Raw genomic sequence first — 20,416 nt, 5'->3', positions numbered from 1 at the left:
CACTCGGGACAAAGAGGGAACAGCAAGCAAGTTTGTGCCGGCACCTAAGCAGGGTGGCTCCGATGCAGCATATGAGATACTCAACTGCGCTCGAGATGAAAAGGGGCCAGCGAGTGGGAAGAGCACGTCGGAGGGGCTAGTAGGCACCTGCTTTGCACGCGTCTCAAACAGTTGAGGAAACCCAAAACTGGCATGGCTAGGACTAGAGTACACATCCGAGTGGTCGACCTCACCAAAGCGCTGTCCAAAGAAGGGATTGCTCCCGGTGGCCGCAAGCAGAGGGTTGCCAAGGCGAACGTACCTCATGCTGTCGGTGTCGTCCGCATAGAAGGACATTAAGTCCGTAGCCACGGAATCAAGCAGGAATGAGGGCCGCGAAGGGGCCTGCTCTGATGCATGCCAAAATTGAGTTGGGCGGTAGTTATGTGGAGATGGGTTAGCACAAGGCTCACCCTACAAGCGATGGTCAGGAAAGGGCACGACGCTTCTCTACTCCGCAATGCACAAAGGCGATATGGCAGGGTTCATCGACTCTCCGACATGGAGCAGAGAAGGCTCCAGAGTCAAATCGCCAAGAAATGCAGGTTTATTCACCCAGCACAGTGCGACAGTCACAGCGCTTACGGGCAAAGGCTCACCGCAAGACCGATCAAGTGCGCACGCCCGCTGTGCTAGGGCTAGCCGGCAAGCGGTTCATCAAGCACGAGAACGAGGGGTCATGGGAGCAAAGGTCCCCTGTAGCGAACTCGTTGCGGACCTGTAAGCATCCGCCGCAGCGATGAAGCGCTCAGCGGAAGAAAGCTCGGCCAGAGAGGGCGCCTGGGGGCTGCCACTCGGGAGACCAATCAGGGCGTGCCCCGGTCACACTTGCTCACACTGTGATTCGAGCCAGGGAGAGAGAAGCATGGTTTGCATGGGAAATCAGCTCCGGCACACTAGCCCCGTCCGCCATGTTGCCGTTGCGGTGGCAGTTCCTGGAGATCGAGCTAAGCACAATGCGCAAACTGTGGGACGAGGCATGAAAAGGCACCTCGATCCCCACAAGAAGTACAATAAATCATTCAATCAACCAAAATTTTTTCTTAGAGATATAAAAACATATTTTGGTTCAGTTTCTAACATTCAATCAAATCCTAAGGTCATAATTTTTATAGTGTCCTTTTTCTTTTTTTGAGATGCAATATTGGTTGTAAATGTCATTTAAAGGGGCCCTGAACCACATTTATTTGAAGCCTCAAAAATGCCTTTGAATGAGTATAGTACCTCCCAGGAAGATATTTCCGAAACAATTTTTCAAAAAGACCTAGTACGAGTGTAGATACTTTGAGTGCAGTATTTACCTTTCCTATTCACCATCAATGTTTCCGTTCCAAAGGAGTAGAAGAGTGCCGATGGTGGCAGAGTGGCGATACCCCACCTACGGCATTACGGCGAGAAAGCTCGTCACCGCGATGACTGTGGTATTTAGGCTACAAAGCAGATTCAGCTACATGTGGCTACACACAACGAGTGCACAGCAGGGCTGGAGTGCACCCTTGCGTGCTCCAGCCTGTCCATGCTACGTGGTGCAGACTGGCTTTTCCCTGCCCGGATTTGTAGGCAAATCTACATAGCACACACTGTAGTGTTCAGTACGAAGCTGAATACAAAGCAAGTCTAGCCAGGCGTGACTGAGAGTAAGTGCGCACTGGCACACGTCTCTTATAGATGCTAACCACTGTTAATCACAGGGCGCTGCAGGCATGGCACACATATGTTCTGGCCTTAAGTTTTGCATAGTTTGAGGCTAGTTGAGTGTTTCAGACTAATCAAAATTAGCAAGAGGCAATGGCTACGACACCGATAAGCAGCGTGGCCAAATTTTTATTCCTGCGTGGATGGGTTGAACAAGCATGAGCAGAAGATATCCAGCTCACGCTTTGATTGTTGTCAGCTATTGGCCAACTATTGGTCAATGGGAATCTGATAAATGACGAAATATGGCGGCCCCAATAAGAGTGAGGAGAAGGCTTCTGTTGAAAAGAGAGTGTTTGAGAAAAAGGTGTCTTCTCACTCCGTTTATGAGCCCCACACGTCGGGAACTAGTGCAAAATGTGTCCGAGATGTTCAAAGCAGCGTGTTATCCACAGAATGGTTTTTTTTGCCTAGCTCGAGGGTTGGTTCAAAACCCCTTAAAGAGAGAAGAATCCTGTCAAGCCATCTGCCTTGGATTGAGTTTTTTTAACACACCAAGATCAATACCATGTCAAGACAATAACCCCCAATCAGTGTATGTTACTAATGGAATTGTGATTTAAGATGTGTTGCGCACATCTTGTTATTGGGCCTATGCTGCAAAACTGATTAACCTGTACAAAAGCATGTTACACAAACATGTTACAATATCTGTGCATTTCTTCACTGTGCTAGTTGCCGTATCGCTTGAGTGCGAGCCCGCCTATCGCATAACGAAGTGCGCGTGCACCTACTGATTCGTACGGAATAAAAGCAGCCACGCTATCTTCAATAAACTATTGCATTGCTCGCACCTACTGCGTCTGTTGTTGTTACCCACACTACAGCACTAGTATGTGGTCATGCAGTTGGTACTCTTATTTATATTTGATAGAAAGGGCATGCTAAGCTTGCACACAACAAAATGTGTACACAGTATGTGTTAACTGGTTCACGAACTGCAATTCACTATGAATTCAACAGGTAGCTAATATGAGCTAACATTTAAAGGAGTACTGACATAAAAATCTTCCATCTTGGTTTTTCCGCTGCAATAAGTAGCTAATGACCCAGTACTCACGACAGGAAACATCATTTGCTTCAGAGCATGACAGGTAATTATTTCGAATCTTGTTTGTAGCGACCAGTCCAAGTTTCGGTTTCAGAAGGCGACAAGATGGCCAAAGAAGAAATGTAAACACAGCCGGGCACGTGATTGCACAAAACTGTGACGTATGCACGCCAGCGCGCTAGCTTCGTGTTGCTAGTTCATCTGCTACGTCTGCGCGTGCTTTGCAATGTCTTCGCCATCATCGTCATTCACATTTTCGTCCTCCAGCTGCAACTATTTCCTGCAGGCAGGAGTTGCTGCCGTATTAGATGTGGCCAACCACTTTTGATTGGATCTACTACAAAGCAGCGACTCGGAAAGTGCGACCAGCGGCAGCTATCAATATGCGCACGCACTGCTACAAGTAGTACGTACCATTCGTCGAGGGCGCTTTGGGAATGAAGCATATTCCAGAGCAGGACACAAGGTGGGGTAAAAGTCACCACAGCATCAGGCTTGGGGGTATGTCGTCTTGGTAGAAGATCATCGGACTGCTCTAAGCTCGGCAGGCTTTGTTTATACCAGACACGCTCAAAATGAGCAAATCTGGCTGCTCTTCAATGGTATACACTCTAAGCATCCAGCGGCGCGCACGAACTCGGACCACTTCTGCCACTCATTGACGCCGACGGTAGCGAACGAGCAAGCCCGGCGAGCTGGCGAACGGCATCGGCCTAGCTCGTTGGCTGTCAGATCCGAAGCCAACGGCATATGCAATCTGTCCGCAGCTCGTAATAAAGCACCTTTATTCGTCGACACAACCAACGTCTACAAATTTATGTCGCTTATAAGTGACAATACAATTAGTTTTCCTGACACCGTTGGTAGCGATGAGAAAACATGTTGGCCAGGCAAGCCGCTTCGCAGAGACGACTGCTGCGGCGGCTGCGCTGACCGCTTGCGAGTCAAAATCAGGCCAATGATTTACTATTTGGTGCAACGTTTCATGACATGCGCACTTTCGAGGTTCCTTTACTCTGAGTTATTTCGTGTCGGAAACAACTTTTAGCTGATTATCCGCACTGGCGTCAGCGTCGAGGAAAAGAACATTGGGGCTATCGGAGTGGCGAGAAACTTGCTCGCAGGGCCTACCCTGATGGCAGCGCAAACTCGTGATGTAGTGTTTTTTTGCTTGTTTACATTCCTTCCTTAATGTCAATGTTGAGAGGTGCTACGTGTTGAGGTTGGCTGCATGCACGTGCACTTTAAAATTGATTTTAAATGTTCTAAGCTACATTCGCCATTTATATTTTGCAGACGATGTGTGTGTGCCCACATAAATCGACCTACCAAGTTAACTCGACTTTGAATTTTTGTGTCAGTACTCCAGCTGAGTGAGTAATTAATCATAACTAGTGTATTGTAATTGTAGCTACATCTCAAGTGGGTAAAAACCTTTTGCAGTCCCTCGTTGAGCCTCACCCGACACACAAAAATACCATATTTACTTGCATAACGATCGCACTTCTCTTTCAAAAAAAAAATTGACGCAAATTCAGGGGTGCGATCATTACGCGGGTAAAATTTTTGGCGAGAAGAAAAAAATCTCTTTTATCCATCCCGCGTTTGCTGCGGGATGACAAACAAATAGGCGGCTGCCATTGTAACAGTGCGGGACACCAAAACAAAAATAGCGGCCGGCAGAGCAAGCCGAACGTGCCAAATGAAAATGTTTTTCTTCTCGTGAGTACATTACGCACATTAAAACAGTTTCTTTCGTATCAGTAATGAATAATATAGTTACTATTGGCAAGTTTGCGGCAATAACGTAGCCATTACCACTTTGAGGGGACAGAAACAGAGATGGGCACCCTTAGCTATGAGTGACAGAAACTCATGGTGGGCACGCTGCGGGAACTGCGGCATTTGTCTTCACTCCTATCCTAATACGGCACGTTTCTGCTAAGGGTGGGCGAATATCTTAGCTGTGTTACAAGCGTCGGCGTATGACTAGGGTATACTTCTAACGTATCAGCGTAAACGTGGCTACTATCATTGCCGCTCGTGATTTGTTGCGTGCCCACGAGTGGAGACGAGAAGAATTGAAAAGCGCCTTTTTTGTTGTTGTTGACCACAACCATTATAAAGCCTACAAATAATAAAGCCAAGGCAAGTTTGGTTGTAGGTTTTTTCCCCTGGAAGTGTGGAAAGTGATGAAAGGAATGAAATGGGGCATCTGCATAAGAATGTTTGGTGCATGCAGATAATTTGGTATGTCTTGAAGAGTCGTTCACGTAGCATTCGACAGCATTTGACAGATGGTAAGCGCGATCATCATTAGCTGGACTTGTCACATGACATATCACTGTGGCAAGTTCGAGGTGCGATCATTACATGGGAAAGAAAAAAATAGAATTTTGACAACAAAATTCAGGGGTACGATCATTATGCAAGTAAATACGGTATATGTTTTGGTAAGATGTCGGGCAGCACCCAGAGCCCTCACATTCGCATTCGCCGGTTATCTGGGTTAGTAGCGCCAACTTTCTTGATCTTTATGTAAGAAGTGCACTTTGCAATGTCTTCAAACAAGGGCAGCACTTCTTTCCTACCTTCATGGTTGAAGGAATTTTTTGACAACTTGCGGCGTGAAGCACCGACAGGATGATGACATTCTTGGAGTGCGCCTTATGACCGAAATTCATGCAAGTTAGATCATTTTAGTGCTGTGCGTGAGCGCATTTTGCCTTCACATGGTTAGCAAACATCCTCAGAAGAGAGCACTTTAGAAGACAGCGACTATGAGGACCTTACAGACCTGCAGTACAAATCCTGACTTCCATCAAGGAGCGTGCTTCGAGCACTACCACACAGTGCTCAAATACTGTTGAGAGCGCCAAGAAGAAGTAACTTTTCTGAAATAAATCATCTAATATGTGTTCGTGTACCTAAGCGCTTTTCGCATGTGGCATCTAAATGCACGAAATGGCTTCTGACTGGAACAACCACAAATGGCATAAATGCGAGCAACTGCAAAGCATTAGTGAGGCTCTACCCTATTAGTGTGATAGGGTAGGGCAGCACTCAGACAGAAACATTAGCCAAAAGAATTAATGGCAAGCACAGAACTGTTCATTGGGCAACCTTGCATCCAGAATGCAAAAACACTCAGGTGGTGATGACAGTAATGAGCACAATTGGCAATGAAGTGAATTTCACTTGCAGTTAATGGAATTGCACTTCACAAGCCAGGTTGCTACTTGCATGCATCATCATACATTCCACAGCAGTTGATAGTGCTCACGCTGGTACAAGGATGTACCACTACATTCATAATGTGCATACAATCGGAATGCTACAAGCACACGTTACTACTAATTAAAACCCGGTTGGTTTCTTAGTGGCTATGGTGTTGGGTTGCTAAGCACAAGGTAACGGGATTGAATCCCGGCCACGGCGGCCACATTTCGATGGGGGCGAAATATGAAAACACCCGTGGTACTTAAGATTTAGGTGCACGTTAAAGAACCCCAGGTGGTGCAAATTTCCAGAGTCCCCCACTACAGCGTGTCTCATAATCAGATTGCAGTTTTGGCACGCAAAACGCTATAATTTTAATTTTACTAATTAAAGCAACACTAACGTTCACAAGGTTTCCGATAACGCCAAGTTCATCTTGCTCGAGAGCAAGACATGAAAATGATAATCAGATGAAAGCAGTGACCACCTAAACTGAAACAGAGCATGTATGAAATCACATATTATTAAAGGCAAGGGCTCACTCCTAGGCCTCTTGATAATTCCTGTTCACGGCAAGGAGTACAGGAAGCGTCGCAGATGACTTACATTACTTTTGTGCACTCACAGCAGAGAAAAATATTCCAAGCAGAAACGCTCCAGTATGCACTCACATGCCAGCACTTGGCCGTCACCACAAGTATGGTGCGCTGGTTGTAGGCGCAGCATGCCAGGCACAGAGTGTTCATGCACTTGAGGGTCTTGGACTCGTCCTCGTACAGTGGGCTGGAAGACTGCAGTGACAAGGTGGAAATAACTTGAAATTATACTTAAACGCAGTCATACTTCGTTAGAGTCAAACCTTGAAGGAATGAACACGGATATAATGATTAAATGGATATAACAAAGTAAACCTAAATTGTTTTTCATCAATATGAGCACGTAACAAATAAATTCTAATGACAAATATAGCATAAAACGATGATATTGTGTCAGATGCAGCATCATTGTAACGAGGTTCGACTGCATAACAAAGTCACAACTGACATATGGTGGCTGTGAATGTTTGTCATGGTAGTCGATATTCTTTACAATCACAAATCTGCAATAAAGAAGGGCTCATCAGTGGGCCCCTGCAACAGAAACACAAGCAAGATGTCTCTACAGTGTCCACAAAGGTTCTACTACTGTTAATTTTGATGGCCTGTTGGCCAGGCTGCCGTACGAATCCCTGGCACATAAACAGTGCAAAATTATGAGCGTGCACATTGCACGACCATTAACATGCAACTGAGTGAGTGGTCAGCACACAGCACTGGCATATTTCCTTACCATCTGTAGGCCAGGAAACTCAAGCTGCTGGTCAAAACATGCAAGCACATCCATAATGTGCCATTTAAAGTTCCTCTTGCACAGTACAGTGAAACTGCGTTAATACATACCTGGTGCGAACACGGCATGACTACGTACTAAACGGTAGTACATACTAACTGTCACATATAAATTTGTGTCTCTTTACATGCACCGCCGCTACCTACGAAGAAATAACTGTGATGCTGCAGTAAATCTTGACCAAAATACGCACTACTAAGTTCTTTATTTCATTTTTTCAAAGCAGTGTGAAAATAAAAAAAAAGAATGCAACTCTATCACTCTTCTGCGCGTAGCTATGGTCAGTGCTATGTAGGTCGACGGATTAGCATCGACAGCAAAGAGTAGGTGCTCTTTCATTGTCGGCTATGGCATAATTTCCCACGTGTCAAAGACTGAATTTGAAAAGGTCTTGGTAAGCTTCCATGCCTCCCCCCCCCCCCATCTATCTCTCCTCCTCCATCTGCCGCTCATGCAAACAAATGCAGACGGGCCGTCAGTGCACTTGTCACATGTTACTTTCGCACCCACTATGTAAATCCAAAGCCAGTCTTGTCATGGGTTGCTCGAAGCTACAAAAAGATACCAATGGCGTCTAAATGGCGTCGGGAATGAGAGGCCGTAATACAGTGTGTCGCAAGGATGGTGGCTGTGAACAACTTTGCTGCTAACCCGTGCCCTCGAAATTCATTTGCGAAATCGTTCGTCACCTTTCTGAGTGTTGCACAGACGCTGTGAATAAATTTGCATCGATTCGGCACGAAACCTTAACTTTGCTTGCCGACACCTGACAAAGCAGTGCCAATTTAGGCCTAATGACCTAGGAAGTATAGCCATGATGAAAATTCGCCGCTGACCAATGCGGTAATGGGCCCCAAGTCATCACAATGTGTTTGCCACTAATATGCTCGTACAAATGGATCATCAGTGATTACTGCCGAGATCACATGTACAATTAGGACTGACAGCTGTTCAAGTGGCGTTAAGTTCATTGGCTTGCTCTGCGTGCCTTCTGGCGGCCTCATCGGTCCATTCTTCTCACACGCTATCACACTTTCTGAAATTACACGCTGCTTTCACTGCCATTCCCTCTGTCCGAGTTCTGCTATTGTTTCGAGTGGTCCTGTCGGACAGGACGAACCTTGTACCGACAGATGTTGCCCTATTCGACGCTGCATCATTCTGCAAAGTGCTATGTTCAGGCACTTTGCAACAGGCACAGGCACTTTGCGAACGGGTGGATGTCTGATTTTCTTTTTATTAATTACTTCTCTCCACCTTGCGGTTTTCCGCAGAACTACTACGTCAAACACTTGCCTTTGCTTCGTGTGTTGTCGACAAATTCGACTTCGCCCTGCCATCTGCTAGCCGCCTGGTTAGCTCAGGTGGTAGAGCGGCTGCCCCGGAAAGGCGGTGGTCCCGGGTTCGAGTCCCGGACCAGGACGAATTTTTCTTCAACTCTGAGGCTTTTCATTCGAGAAACCCGTATGGGTTTCCTTTGTAGCAATTGCTTCGAACGGGTGGATGTCTGATTTTCCCTTTATTAAGTTCAGGCACTGTGTTTTGCCATCCTCACATTGGGCCAGAATCGGGGAGAGCTTGCAGTAGGGCAGAAGAGCATGCAGAGACAACGTCTGCGACTGTATCAGTTGGGGCAGCCCATCTGCGGTGCAGTTGTTTTGCACCAAAAACGACAAAGTGAGGCAAGCACTTGCATGGCATCAAGCACAAGAAGCTTCACAGCCCGTGCGACATGCAGCACTGCATGGATATTACATAAAATACAGTAAAACCTCGTTGATACGATCCCCTTACGTACGATTTGCCGGTGCCAATGTTCACGATCGAGAGCACAAAAAATGAGCCAATGGTGTTACACTAATTTTTCACCGGTTAGTACTCCCCCCCATTTCTAGAAAACACCACATTTCGGCACCAATGCTCAATACATTGTCAAACTGCGATCGTATATGTTTTCTAGCCGCTAGGTCCCATGCAAACAAGAAAATGCGCAAGGTGCTTGCGATCGAAGGCAGCAGCTTCACTGCAATACTCGCTCGCCTGTCTCATGTGAAAACGTTAGCGCGCACTAAGTATCTTATTCTGGTACCAGCAAATAACCTCCTGGGTCATCGGATGCCACATTTACAGCTATCCCCATCAACCCTACTGTGATTAGCATCTTCGCCTATCTGTTTCACAGCATGTGGGGTGGGGTGACGTTGGTAGAATAGTGCACACGTATAGTAAGCGATAATCCAAATGCGCCGCCAATCCCTGCTGCCAGCAGCGCGATGTGAGTGTCACATTTCACTTCGGCACCATATGGCATTGCCCATCAACTCGATTTCGCTTCGGTTTCCTGTCGCCATCTTTAAACACTGTCTAATAGGAAAAACGCGAAAACGTGTCTCGGGCCTCCGCAGCTCCACAAGATCAACGCGCATCGGTATATCATGCGTGGTGCACAACGATTTGTGCAACAATTTGCATAACGATTCACATTACATAGATGTCGGATACAGTTGAGTCGGTCAAATTTCTTAGTTACTTCATATTTGACGTTTTCTCGGTTATTACGTTTTTTTTTTCTTGAATTTTTTTTCAACACGTATGAACGAGGTTTTACTGTACGCCAAATATTTGGGAAATTGAATAGTAGATATTCAATTCGTCAATCTAATATGAACTTTGACTATTAGATTAAATTTAATGATATTCAAGTAATCACCCACCCCTAATCCTTACATTTAGCTCTAAATCTGTTGTACCAGGCATTTTGCACAAGGCTCGAGCCACAGTGCATTAGGATGTTTACTAGTAGAATGTTCAAAGGAAGCTGCATCCTGCAATTTTCCTCAAAGGGCCGCAAACCAACCTCTAACAATTCGAACACATTTTATCTAAACATGTGAGTCAAGCCAGGCGTGCTCCTGCAGCAAAGCGAACTACCGAGAGGCTGGTACCAGGGACAGCAACTCGGGTCTCAAGGCCATAACAGTGTGCGTGTGCATTTGCCGGGGGACGAGGATCTGCATGGCGGTCATCTTAAACTCGTCTGTGTCCTGCTCCACTACAGCTGCCAGTGCCTTACCATAGCCACACCATGCCACATCATCAATGACACAATCGTGAGCTGAATTAATTCACTAAGGTGACCACCAGTCACGAGACTTGTGGGACTGTCCTGCATTGAGAGCTATTGTCCCACGTCCAGCAAGAGATACGAAAATCTTTAAAAATATCCTGCATCTCACACTTTATTACCATTGTTCGGCAGCACCTTGAGTTCAGCTGCGTCTGGCCACCTTGTTTGAAGACGTGTTAGCTGCAAGCACTCCAAGCTTCCAAAAAAGTCAGCTAGCATGCGGTTCATGGTAGCGACAATGTTTGCGATGCCAGCTGCGTGCACCATACCGCTGTTCCCCCCGATGTGGTCCTCCGGTTGAACACGTGCATGCTGTTATGTCTTTAACGAAGCAACTTCAGTGCTTAGGCTTGCAGCGCAAACTAATGTTCAGTGACCTTGAGAAATTCGTTGCAGCATTGCAGTTAACATTGGCCATCAATATGGATAAGCTGTATGATGAATTGTGCTGTCTGCAGTCAGCTATCAGGCAGCTAGTTGCAGTGAAATCAAGAGAATGTTTAGGGAACAAGTGGAGCAACTTGCTCAAAAGTATTGCTTCTCCAAATATGACTGTAGTGTTGTCAGCTGTGCTGAGCATTCCAGTGACTAATGCTTTCGCAGAGCGACTTTTTTTCACTCATAACAGGAGCTTGGAGCAGTAAACGAAGCCAAAGCAGCGTAGACCTTATGAAGGTCGAAATAATGGTAAAGCAAACTATGAGCAAATCTTCTACCACTTAGAGTGATCAGACCAAGTTATTTTAGAGGCGGTTTGGACTGACAAGAAATACGACTTCAAGAAAGCAAAACAAGCGGCGTCGAGTACTTCCCAGGCTCTTAATCGGTAACGTGTGGAAACTAAGCTACAGCTGTTCTTTTAGTATTTTTTGAGTTGCAGGATATTTGTGATGATATAAATAACTTTGTTCCGTGTTGGAGCATAGTACAGTGATGTATAAAATAGTTTTGTTTATGCAGATATGTATTTGAACTTATCCTTTTATCAGCTGCTCTATTTCCCTGTTTCAAGTTTCAAGGGGGGGGGGTTACTGAGATTACCACTCAGTAACCCCTCCCCCCCCCAAACCAATAATTCTCAAACCTGACACGACAGTTGTCTGAAGAGGGACAATAGCACCAGTGTGACGAAAGCTGGCTGTGTGTTCTGAGAAGTGAAGGATGATCACCCATTGTGTGTGACTGACCCTTCTGCGTATCTTCCATTAAGTCGGCATTGCGTGGGGAGCAATTAGCGGTAGACAATGGAGGTGCCTTTCTTCTGATGTATTGATGCGAGCCGTAGCTTTCGTTGCATTGCATGGAGTAGGTGAGAGTATGTGGTGAGAAGGACACACCAACAGTGGGGAGGGTAGTGAAGAAGAAAGTGAAACCACAATGGCCACATAGTTGGTGATCGAACGCCTGTAACTTTGCTATCACATCATCATTTAAAGAAATCCTTGCAGCTGTATATTCTTTGGATAGTGGTACACAGCTGCCCCTGTGGAACAAATTTTTTGAGCTCAGCACAGTTTAGCAACCCTTAACAGAAACATTATTTCAAAACTGATGAAGGACTTGATCTTTTGTTAGAGAAATTCTTGCACCCTCCTTGCAGCAACTATTCCTTAAAAAACTACGACAAACTAAATACAACAAACCTTGTAATCCTCAGGCGAGAGAGTCCAGACCTTGGCCATGCCGCAAGCGGAGATGGCTACGACAACATCATCTGCACAAAGTATTTGAGAAAAAAACAACATTCAGCGACTGCTGCGCTACTTTCAACAGCTGCATTCCACAGGCAGCAGAAAGCCACAACTCTTGCTTAATGAAGCAATTTATTTTTTTAAACCTTAGCAACAAACTGAAATGAGTTCAATGCCTTCCAAGAAAAACAATCTTGAAAATATTTTTGGAAAGAACCAGGATTAACAGGGATATAAAATGTGCAACGTTTACTTTGCCCATTCCTCCTCGAAACAAGGTTTCCTCTCAGATGGGACAGCTCCAATAGTGATGCCCGGCTTTCTTACTTTTACAGTTAAACTGTTAACAGGAGTTTAACAGCCATTTTCCTGAAGCAGTGAATGCTGGCGTGTGGCGGCAGGTTCGGTATAAGCTAGCAAAGCAACATGCCTAAGACTTTTGAATGTTCAATTTAAAATGTAATTATGGGTTATTATAAAATAAAAGTTACCTTGCATATACCTCACTGGAACAGACAACTTCTTTGAGCAATTTCTTTAGCCATTAATCAGTAATTTTTGTTTTTCATGTTGTGTTTTACTGTCTGCATGTTGGAAGACAGTTGTGAGCTTGAACAGCTGCGGCTATGGAAACTCACGGCATGGTCAGCAATGCAGCCTGTGTGGGAGCCCCCTAGGAGCATGACCAGCATGTCAATGATGCAATAAGAACCTCCAGTGAACGGACACCCGCTACTTGTATACAGCATCCCCGTCTTTGATGCATCAACTGCTCAGATTGCCATGCATATGCGAAAAGAAATGTCCTCTTTCTGTGGTGCACTTCTGGTAAACATTTAAGATCGGTGTGTGACAAAATGCCAGAAAGTGACAAAGGAACGGTGGCATAATGACCAGGACACATTAACTACCACTTATCTGCTTCCAAGAGCTGGAAACATGTCCACTTGTGCGTGAGCACTTGCCCGCATGTACTAGATGGCCATACATACCGCTCACTGTTGCATTGAGCATCACACACACTGCAACATGATCTCACACGACGCATAAGACTTCGAAAGCCACAGGAGAGAGTAAGCAATCCATTAAGCAATATTGCCTACAGACCAGGAAACATTTTTTTACTGTATATGAAAAGCGTTACAGTGCCACTTCAACTGTCCATGAAGAAAAGATAAATACACAGGATTTAAAAATTGAAGAAAGGTTAACTTGAGAACCGCTGTAAACCACACTTGCAGAAGATGAACTAAAATACACAAAAATACCATGGAACAACTGACAGCACACTACTGTCATTGGCTACATGCTTAAAGCACAAAATAAAGGTCTGTCCATAATTTTTTTTTACAAATATCCCACACTTCTTTTTCCAAAACAGAGGCAGACCTTGAAAGCGGTAACTAGCCTGTTTTCACTGTTTTCCTCCAGTGCCCACTTGACCTTTTCAAGAAGTCCCAATGATTTCATTTGGAATCACATATTATAACTGCCTACAGAAATTGACCGATTAAATTTTCCAGAACAAGACTGCTGTGATTATAAAGATTAGGTTTTTATAGTGTCAAAACTGCTTATTGGGTGAACCTGTGCCCAACAAAACCAGTAACGCTCAGCACAATGAAAGCCGCGAGCACACTTGTTGACTGTCAAAATCTGATACGTGGAAGAGCGTAAGTTTGGGCACGATGGTATTCCATAACTTTAAGGTTTTTAGCGCACTAAAAGGGACGAGAGACAGAGGTACGACGCGGACACGGCGCCATGTCCGCATCGTACTTCTGTCTCTCATCCCTTTTCGTGCGCTAAAAACCTAAAAATGATACATGGATCAGCCGCGTCGGCTATTCATGCATGACTCATGAACCTTCCAGCGTAGTCGCAGGTGATCGCACAAGTTCTAGGATGTTCGCGTCCAGCACAGAATCTGATTACACAAGGCTCGGCGACAACACCAGCAACAGCTAGAACCATGGATAACATTCAAGAAACTTCCGACACAGAAAGGCGCCCCTTGCGCTGAGCGATAACCTTGAACATTTGTTGGCCGAAGAAAGATGATCACTGGAAAAGATACATAAGTACTCGTAGCAATATTACATGTGCTGACAACCAGTCAAGTGCTACCCTGTGCGTAATACCACAAGAACGTCACACTGAGGGGCTTCTGTACATGTACATGCCACCTTGCTTTCTTCACATTCCAGCTAGAAGAACACTTTTTAATTTTCTTTCTGAGAATACTTATACTTAATGAGCCTGAGAATACAGCTTCATACGAAATATGTTATGGGTGTGCGAATAGTGATTTTTGAGACCAAATCGAATGCGAATTGAGCAGTGCCAGAAGCGAATCGAATGCAATACTTTTCGAATAGTTTTCAAACAATGAATAGCCGTTACCACAATTAATATAAAATGATGCGTCATTCTTAAAATTATCAAGTTTCTGCCATTACATAGTACATTACGAAGCACAAATAAAGAATTAGGAGCAAGCGAGTAGTCTCTTCCCATGCAAAGAACTCTTCAGAGAGCACAAATGATCGCTGTATAGCCTGGGAAGTTTGGCTACCTAAGTGATACAGCCTGCTCCACTATGCAAGTTCTCATGTGTTATGTCTATACTATGCCCGTGGGGGTGAAAATTTGCCATAATATTGCTCCAATTTTATGTTTACTAGGGCACAGTTGACATTCTGAAATATATTCGAAAAGAATTAGAAAAATATTCACACTTACGAATAATGAATATTCGATTCGAAGACCGAATCGAATAGGACACTATTTGATTGGTTATTTGAAGGTTTAGAATATTCACGCACCCCTACGAAGTACATTAGAAACAATCATGCGTGGCCTTCTTAAAACATCAACAGTTAACACGATTCCAATTAAAGGTGTAATAAAACTTTGCCTATACAACTGTGGAGTCTCTGGTATATTCCATATTTTTGACCGAGGACAACTACGTGTTGAAAGAATTAACATTTTCCAGCCGTGAACTGGCGGTTTGGGAGTGAAGAGGCGGACAAAAAAGCACAATTTATGTTCCAAAGGGCTGTTCCAAAGACTGTTCTTTCGCGCCAAAAATTAGCCCAAATGTCCTTTTGCGTTCCTTTGCGTCAGGTTGGGGTAGAGCACTTATTTTTGCTTGATTGCACCCCCGTATCAACCTTGATTGATATAGCTTTTGCCGTAATCACCATGTACATGTCGTGAGATGTTTTTTCTCCTTTTCTCAAAACAGCATTTCTGATGCTGTCACAGTGCTGGAGCAATATCTCTGGTTCTACTTATCCTATCTCAATATTTATTTTTGCTGTCAGAAAGGTAGACAGACAGTGCAGCAAGACTAGATATGAACACTTATTACTACAGAAATTTTACAGGGTGTTAATAGGATATTCTTGTTTAAATAGGTTCCTATGCTCCCACTTGATATACAATTGTATTAGAACACTATTCTTGCTGTTTTGCACTCTTTGTTGGCTCCAGATAATTTTTGTATCTCAGTCTTTGTTACATAAAATATAGTTTGGTAAACAGTTCATCTCCAAGGAAGTTGTGCAGAAGACTGATTTCTCTTAATTTCTAAAAGCTTACTTACTCCGCAAGAAAACTGAATGTACTATCTTAATTTAGCACGTTGAAATGCATAAACTCAGCAAGTTTCATCAAAATCTGCCAAGAAACTAAAACAATTTTGAGGTGCCAAATTACGATCATAGCAGATTTCTGGAGCAAACAAATGAAATCCCGCTGAATGACTCACCATTTCGTTTAGGCGTTCTAATAACATGCATGGCACTGATCCAATCTGAGGAAACGCGTGACACCAACTCGAAGGCCACAGTCAATGTCATTGTGTCGAGGACGACGACGTCCGCGTAGTAGCCGTTGCAGAACAGATGAGAGCTTTCACTCCCAGAGAGAGAGTGGCACTGGAAGAAGCACAAGAGAGCATGATCCAGAATGAGCAACCAGGCTGCTCAACATGTTCTTGGGCTATTTGGTTGATATTTGATAAAGTCATTGTAGCGCAAGAACAGGCACAAAGAATCCTAGACTGGTCACCTTCGGCACTGGAACAAACACCACGGTCATGCGGCACCCATGGTGTCCATAGCGCTTGTGGTGTTTGGTCTTGCATTCTTTGTGTTCGTTTTATTTGAGCTACAATGGCTTCGTCAACTAGACCATTTTTTTTTTTTTTTTGCAGAACATGACACCGAGGTTGCAAAAATTGAGACAAGCTTAAGTTCAAAAAACAGCCTTGAAGGAGTATTAATAAATGAACCAAACAACAAACAAGCCAATAGACAAACAAAAACGTCACAGCAAGGCGGAAATTGTTTGCATGAAATTTTACATTATCAACAATTTCTTCAGCTCTTGCATCACACAATAAGGAACAATACAGGAATACTACTCAACTTCAGTTAACATCTATCATAGACTATGTGGATGTTTGTTGTTGCGATACCCACTGACCCAAGTTGACATGAGAGAAGTTCGTTTAAGAGCAGCAGACAGCCACTGGCACATGCCCAGTGGTCGAACTGGCGCATACATATAGAGTCCACTATCTTTGGCACAGGCCTACAAAGACAGACAGGTACACGTTAAAAATGACAAAAACTGGGTTCAATCAGATAAGAATGCCTCGTATTGAAAACGCCTCATATCAGTGAGAAACATCAGTTCACTTGTAGTAGCGTCTTGTATTTTTGTTGTTTGTGGTTGGTGTCCTTTTTTGCCTTTGATTAATCCTGACCAAACTAGCTTTTGACAAACTCTGAAATTTGTTGGCATTATTTTGTGTAGTTATATTTCTCTATCATTATCTTATTTTGTATTACTTATTACTTTATGTATTCTTTCTTCATTATTGTATTTTTTTTTCACTTCTACCATGCTGCTTAATAATGCTATTTTTTCACACTTCATTTACTAAGCACAAATAATTTCCCCTATGTTGTCCTTGGTGTCAGTGTTTGTTGGCTTCTTATGACATGACTAATAAAATCGGGCCCCTCGATTAAGCCCCTTTCTTCTCGTTTATTACGTAACGAGGGTCTCGACTCCGGCAACATTGATGCCTTCAGGCAGCATATGTGGGTTTATTGACCAGTTGCCTTCACCCAAAAAAAGATCACGTTCTCGTGACGCCTGCGGCTAAAAGGACGTTCCATGTCCGCCGCCAAGGTCTGTGAGTGGTGGCGCTGGCTAACACTCCCAGGGCTCTACTAGGACACATAAATACCCAAGAAAGTGGATGGGAAAACGGCGCCTCGGTAGCTCAATTGGTAGAGCATCGCACACGAAATGCGAAGGTTGTGGGTTCGGTTCCCACCTGCGGCAAGTTGTTTTTTCATCCACTTTAATTTCCATTAATTTATCGTTTCTTTATTTCATTTACTAAGCACAAGTAATTTACCCTATGTTGTCCTTGGTGTCAGTGTTTGTTGGCTTCTTATGATATGACTAATAAAATCGGGCCTCTCGGTTAAGCCCCTTTCTTCTTGTTTATAGTAATAACATGTAACCTGTGCCGTATGACTGAGAAAACCGAGCAGCAGCACCAATAAAAGGAAAATGCGAGATCAAGCCACAAAACATAACAACCACAACTCGGCATGTGATGATTGCAGCAGGCCAAACCTTGTTTCGTTTGTGCTGGAATTTGCATGCAACAGGTTTATGCCTGGTCAACGGGGAAAGTAAAAGCTTGCAAGTACAACCTCCTGAATTTTTTATAATGCTGCACAAGCACGAACCGCATGACATGCCAATGCCTCATATCAGTGAAAATTGATAAAATCGGCAACAGCACGCACATGCACGCAAAGCACACTCCAGTGCGAGCGTTGTTTGCTATGCTTCAGGAGGACACACACCCTGCCATGGTTTTTTGCACAGTCCCGTTTACAAAAACCAGGCATAAAGCAGGACATGTGCATGACTATGATGTGCCACGCACAATGTGCTTTCTATTATTCCTTTGTATTACTGGACCTGTGCATGGGCCATCGAATTAAAATGAACAAAATAAGTTAATAAAGGGAATGTATTAGCATGAACGAGGTGGGTCTGTGAATGATGGGGCTTCACAGATAACACAGGCACGGTGGGCGCACAGCTGAAATAACAGCGTTGCAGATGACGCTCGTACTGGAGAGATGCTTTGTGTTCTTGCTCGTACTATTATTGTACCACTCTTGCCGTTTCACAAGGTGCCGACATGCCGAGTGGTTGACACCCCTGTGATACTATTATTAAAAATCTGGGAGGCTGTACAGTCGACCAAAGTGGCTTTGATTATTCGGACAAGCATCACTCAAGCAACAACCTAGTGGAATCACTTTGAAATACAAGGAAGCCTGGTGGTCTGTGTTATGATCACCCAAGCACACATTACGGTAAACCCCACGAGGCATCGCTTACAGCAGACCTGAATGAAAAGAATGCATGTCATACCTGCATGTGTGTATGAACATAGGGAAGCTTGGTGTTCTCCAGGCACCTGCCGTCTGTCAGGTCCCACAAAGACATTTCACTGCACACAGAGAAGTTGCACATCAACTAGGTTGACACAGGCCTATCCAACGAGCTAAACTTGAAGCAATTGACTAACATGAAAACATCGAATAGTTGGCTCCTTATTTTTAAAATGGGATAGCACCAACGACGTAGATGTAGGAAAGTTGTGCAAATAAACAATGAGACACGTGTCTAGTCTTTTCTGCATGCCTCTTCTACATCAGCATCCTTAGTGCTGTCCTGCTTTAAAATTGGAGCAGTCACATGCGCATTTCTTGAAAACTGAGCTAAGAAAAGGTGTGAGGAGGTGCCCCATTCTACATTCTGCAAAGCACAAGGTAAATCATCACATGTTAGTCAGTGCAGTTGCTATTCAGACAAGTTTTGCAGGAATCTGAGATACGGAAGCAGTTGCGGTTCCCCTGACAGTGGAGGGGACTACAATGGAACAAATTTCAGAGACCTTGAAAAAGTAAAGTTCACAGTTAAGGACAAACTTGTCTGGGTGCAGGAATTCAACCCTAATCCACTGCCTGTTTGGAGCAGGCTATCATCCGAGCTAACGAGATGAAGCCCAATTAAGAATCTGAGGTGCCGGAAGCCCTAGACAAAGCTAGCAGATGGCTTAGCCCTGCTGTTAGTCACCTGGGTCGGTGTAACATAAAACTATTCCAATTCGTTTGTATTCCAAATAGGCCATTAGCCCTCCGTGATAGGTCAACGTGGCTCGGGCTCTGCCCATATAGGCTGGACTCTAACCATCCTGATGTATCACGGAGGGCTAATGGTGGATTTGGAATAGTTTTACGTTATAATATATATATATATATATATATATATATATATATATATATATATATATATATATATATTATTTTTTTGGTGCCAAACATACTAAACATCTGTGGCAAACAGCACAACTGTCTCATATCAGCAGGATTACTTGAAGAGGTGGGCATTACCTGCATGATCAAATACAGTGTGGGATTAGCTACAGAACTACATTTTTATAATTAACTTTGTTTTTGTCAATTTAGGGCCCATTTCCCAATTACAGAATTGCAGAAATGAAGTGTTCATTTAGCCAAAATCATGTGCATTATTTTGCACCATTAGTTTCAAGAAATGCACCATATAACTCTGTGGCGAAATTCATGAAAGTTTCAGTGAACACTTGACAAGCACTGCATTTTAAATGCATCTAAGTCAACAGCAGATATAATAACAAGTGTATGCATAGCTTCTACAGGAACATTTTTGCATGAACCTAATTAACACAAGGAGTTAGATGCAAACTTGAAAGGTCAAGTGGCTTTGGTGGAGCATTTGCTCTCCCAAACAGTATGTAGCAACTTCCAGTACTTCAGAAGAAAAATGTTTCGACGGTAGATTTTAATAACAAGATCTATTTAAGGAAATACTGTGGAAAACAATATCTGTCTGTCATCAACATCACCTACCTAGTCATATGTCTGCTAAACAAGTTCACCTCTGAGTTCAACCAAATAAACAGCAACTCACAACACAGGCTGCAAACATCAGGCTCTATTAAACAGTGCAGGCAAAGCTCATTAAGCTCAATGCTTATTGTATAGTGAAGCTGTCTTATTCTGCGATCTACATTTCAGGCTCTCCCAGAGCACATTTGAATTTGTAATTTTT

General features: G+C 43.9%; 1 protein-coding gene and 1 non-coding gene across 2 annotated transcripts in view; one reads left to right on the top strand and one right to left on the bottom strand.

Annotated features, from left to right (window-relative positions):
- Rbcn-3B (WD repeat-containing protein Rbcn-3B) overlaps positions 1-20,416 on the bottom strand; it is a 192,011-nt gene that overhangs the window by 156,932 nt on the left and 14,663 nt on the right. The window contains exons 4-7 of the mRNA XM_075693751.1: positions 18,692-18,770; positions 15,987-16,155; positions 12,164-12,234; positions 6,676-6,795 (exon numbers count right to left, since the gene is read on the bottom strand). Coding sequence (XP_075549866.1) covers positions 6,676-6,795; positions 12,164-12,234; positions 15,987-16,155; positions 18,692-18,770 — 439 coding nt within the window. The remainder of the gene's footprint in view (positions 1-6,675; positions 6,796-12,163; positions 12,235-15,986; positions 16,156-18,691; positions 18,771-20,416) is intronic.
- On the top strand, positions 8,743-8,817 carry TRNAS-GGA (transfer RNA serine (anticodon GGA)). The gene has a single exon. It is a non-coding gene; the product is annotated as a tRNA-Ser (tRNA).

This window comes from Dermacentor variabilis, chromosome 5 (genome assembly GCF_050947875.1).
Source record: "Dermacentor variabilis isolate Ectoservices chromosome 5, ASM5094787v1, whole genome shotgun sequence".
In the NCBI taxonomy this organism is placed as follows: Eukaryota; Metazoa; Arthropoda; class Arachnida; order Ixodida; family Ixodidae; genus Dermacentor; species Dermacentor variabilis.
The sequence above is the reverse complement of the archived record's forward strand: the minus strand, read 5'-3'. Positions and strand labels throughout refer to the sequence as shown.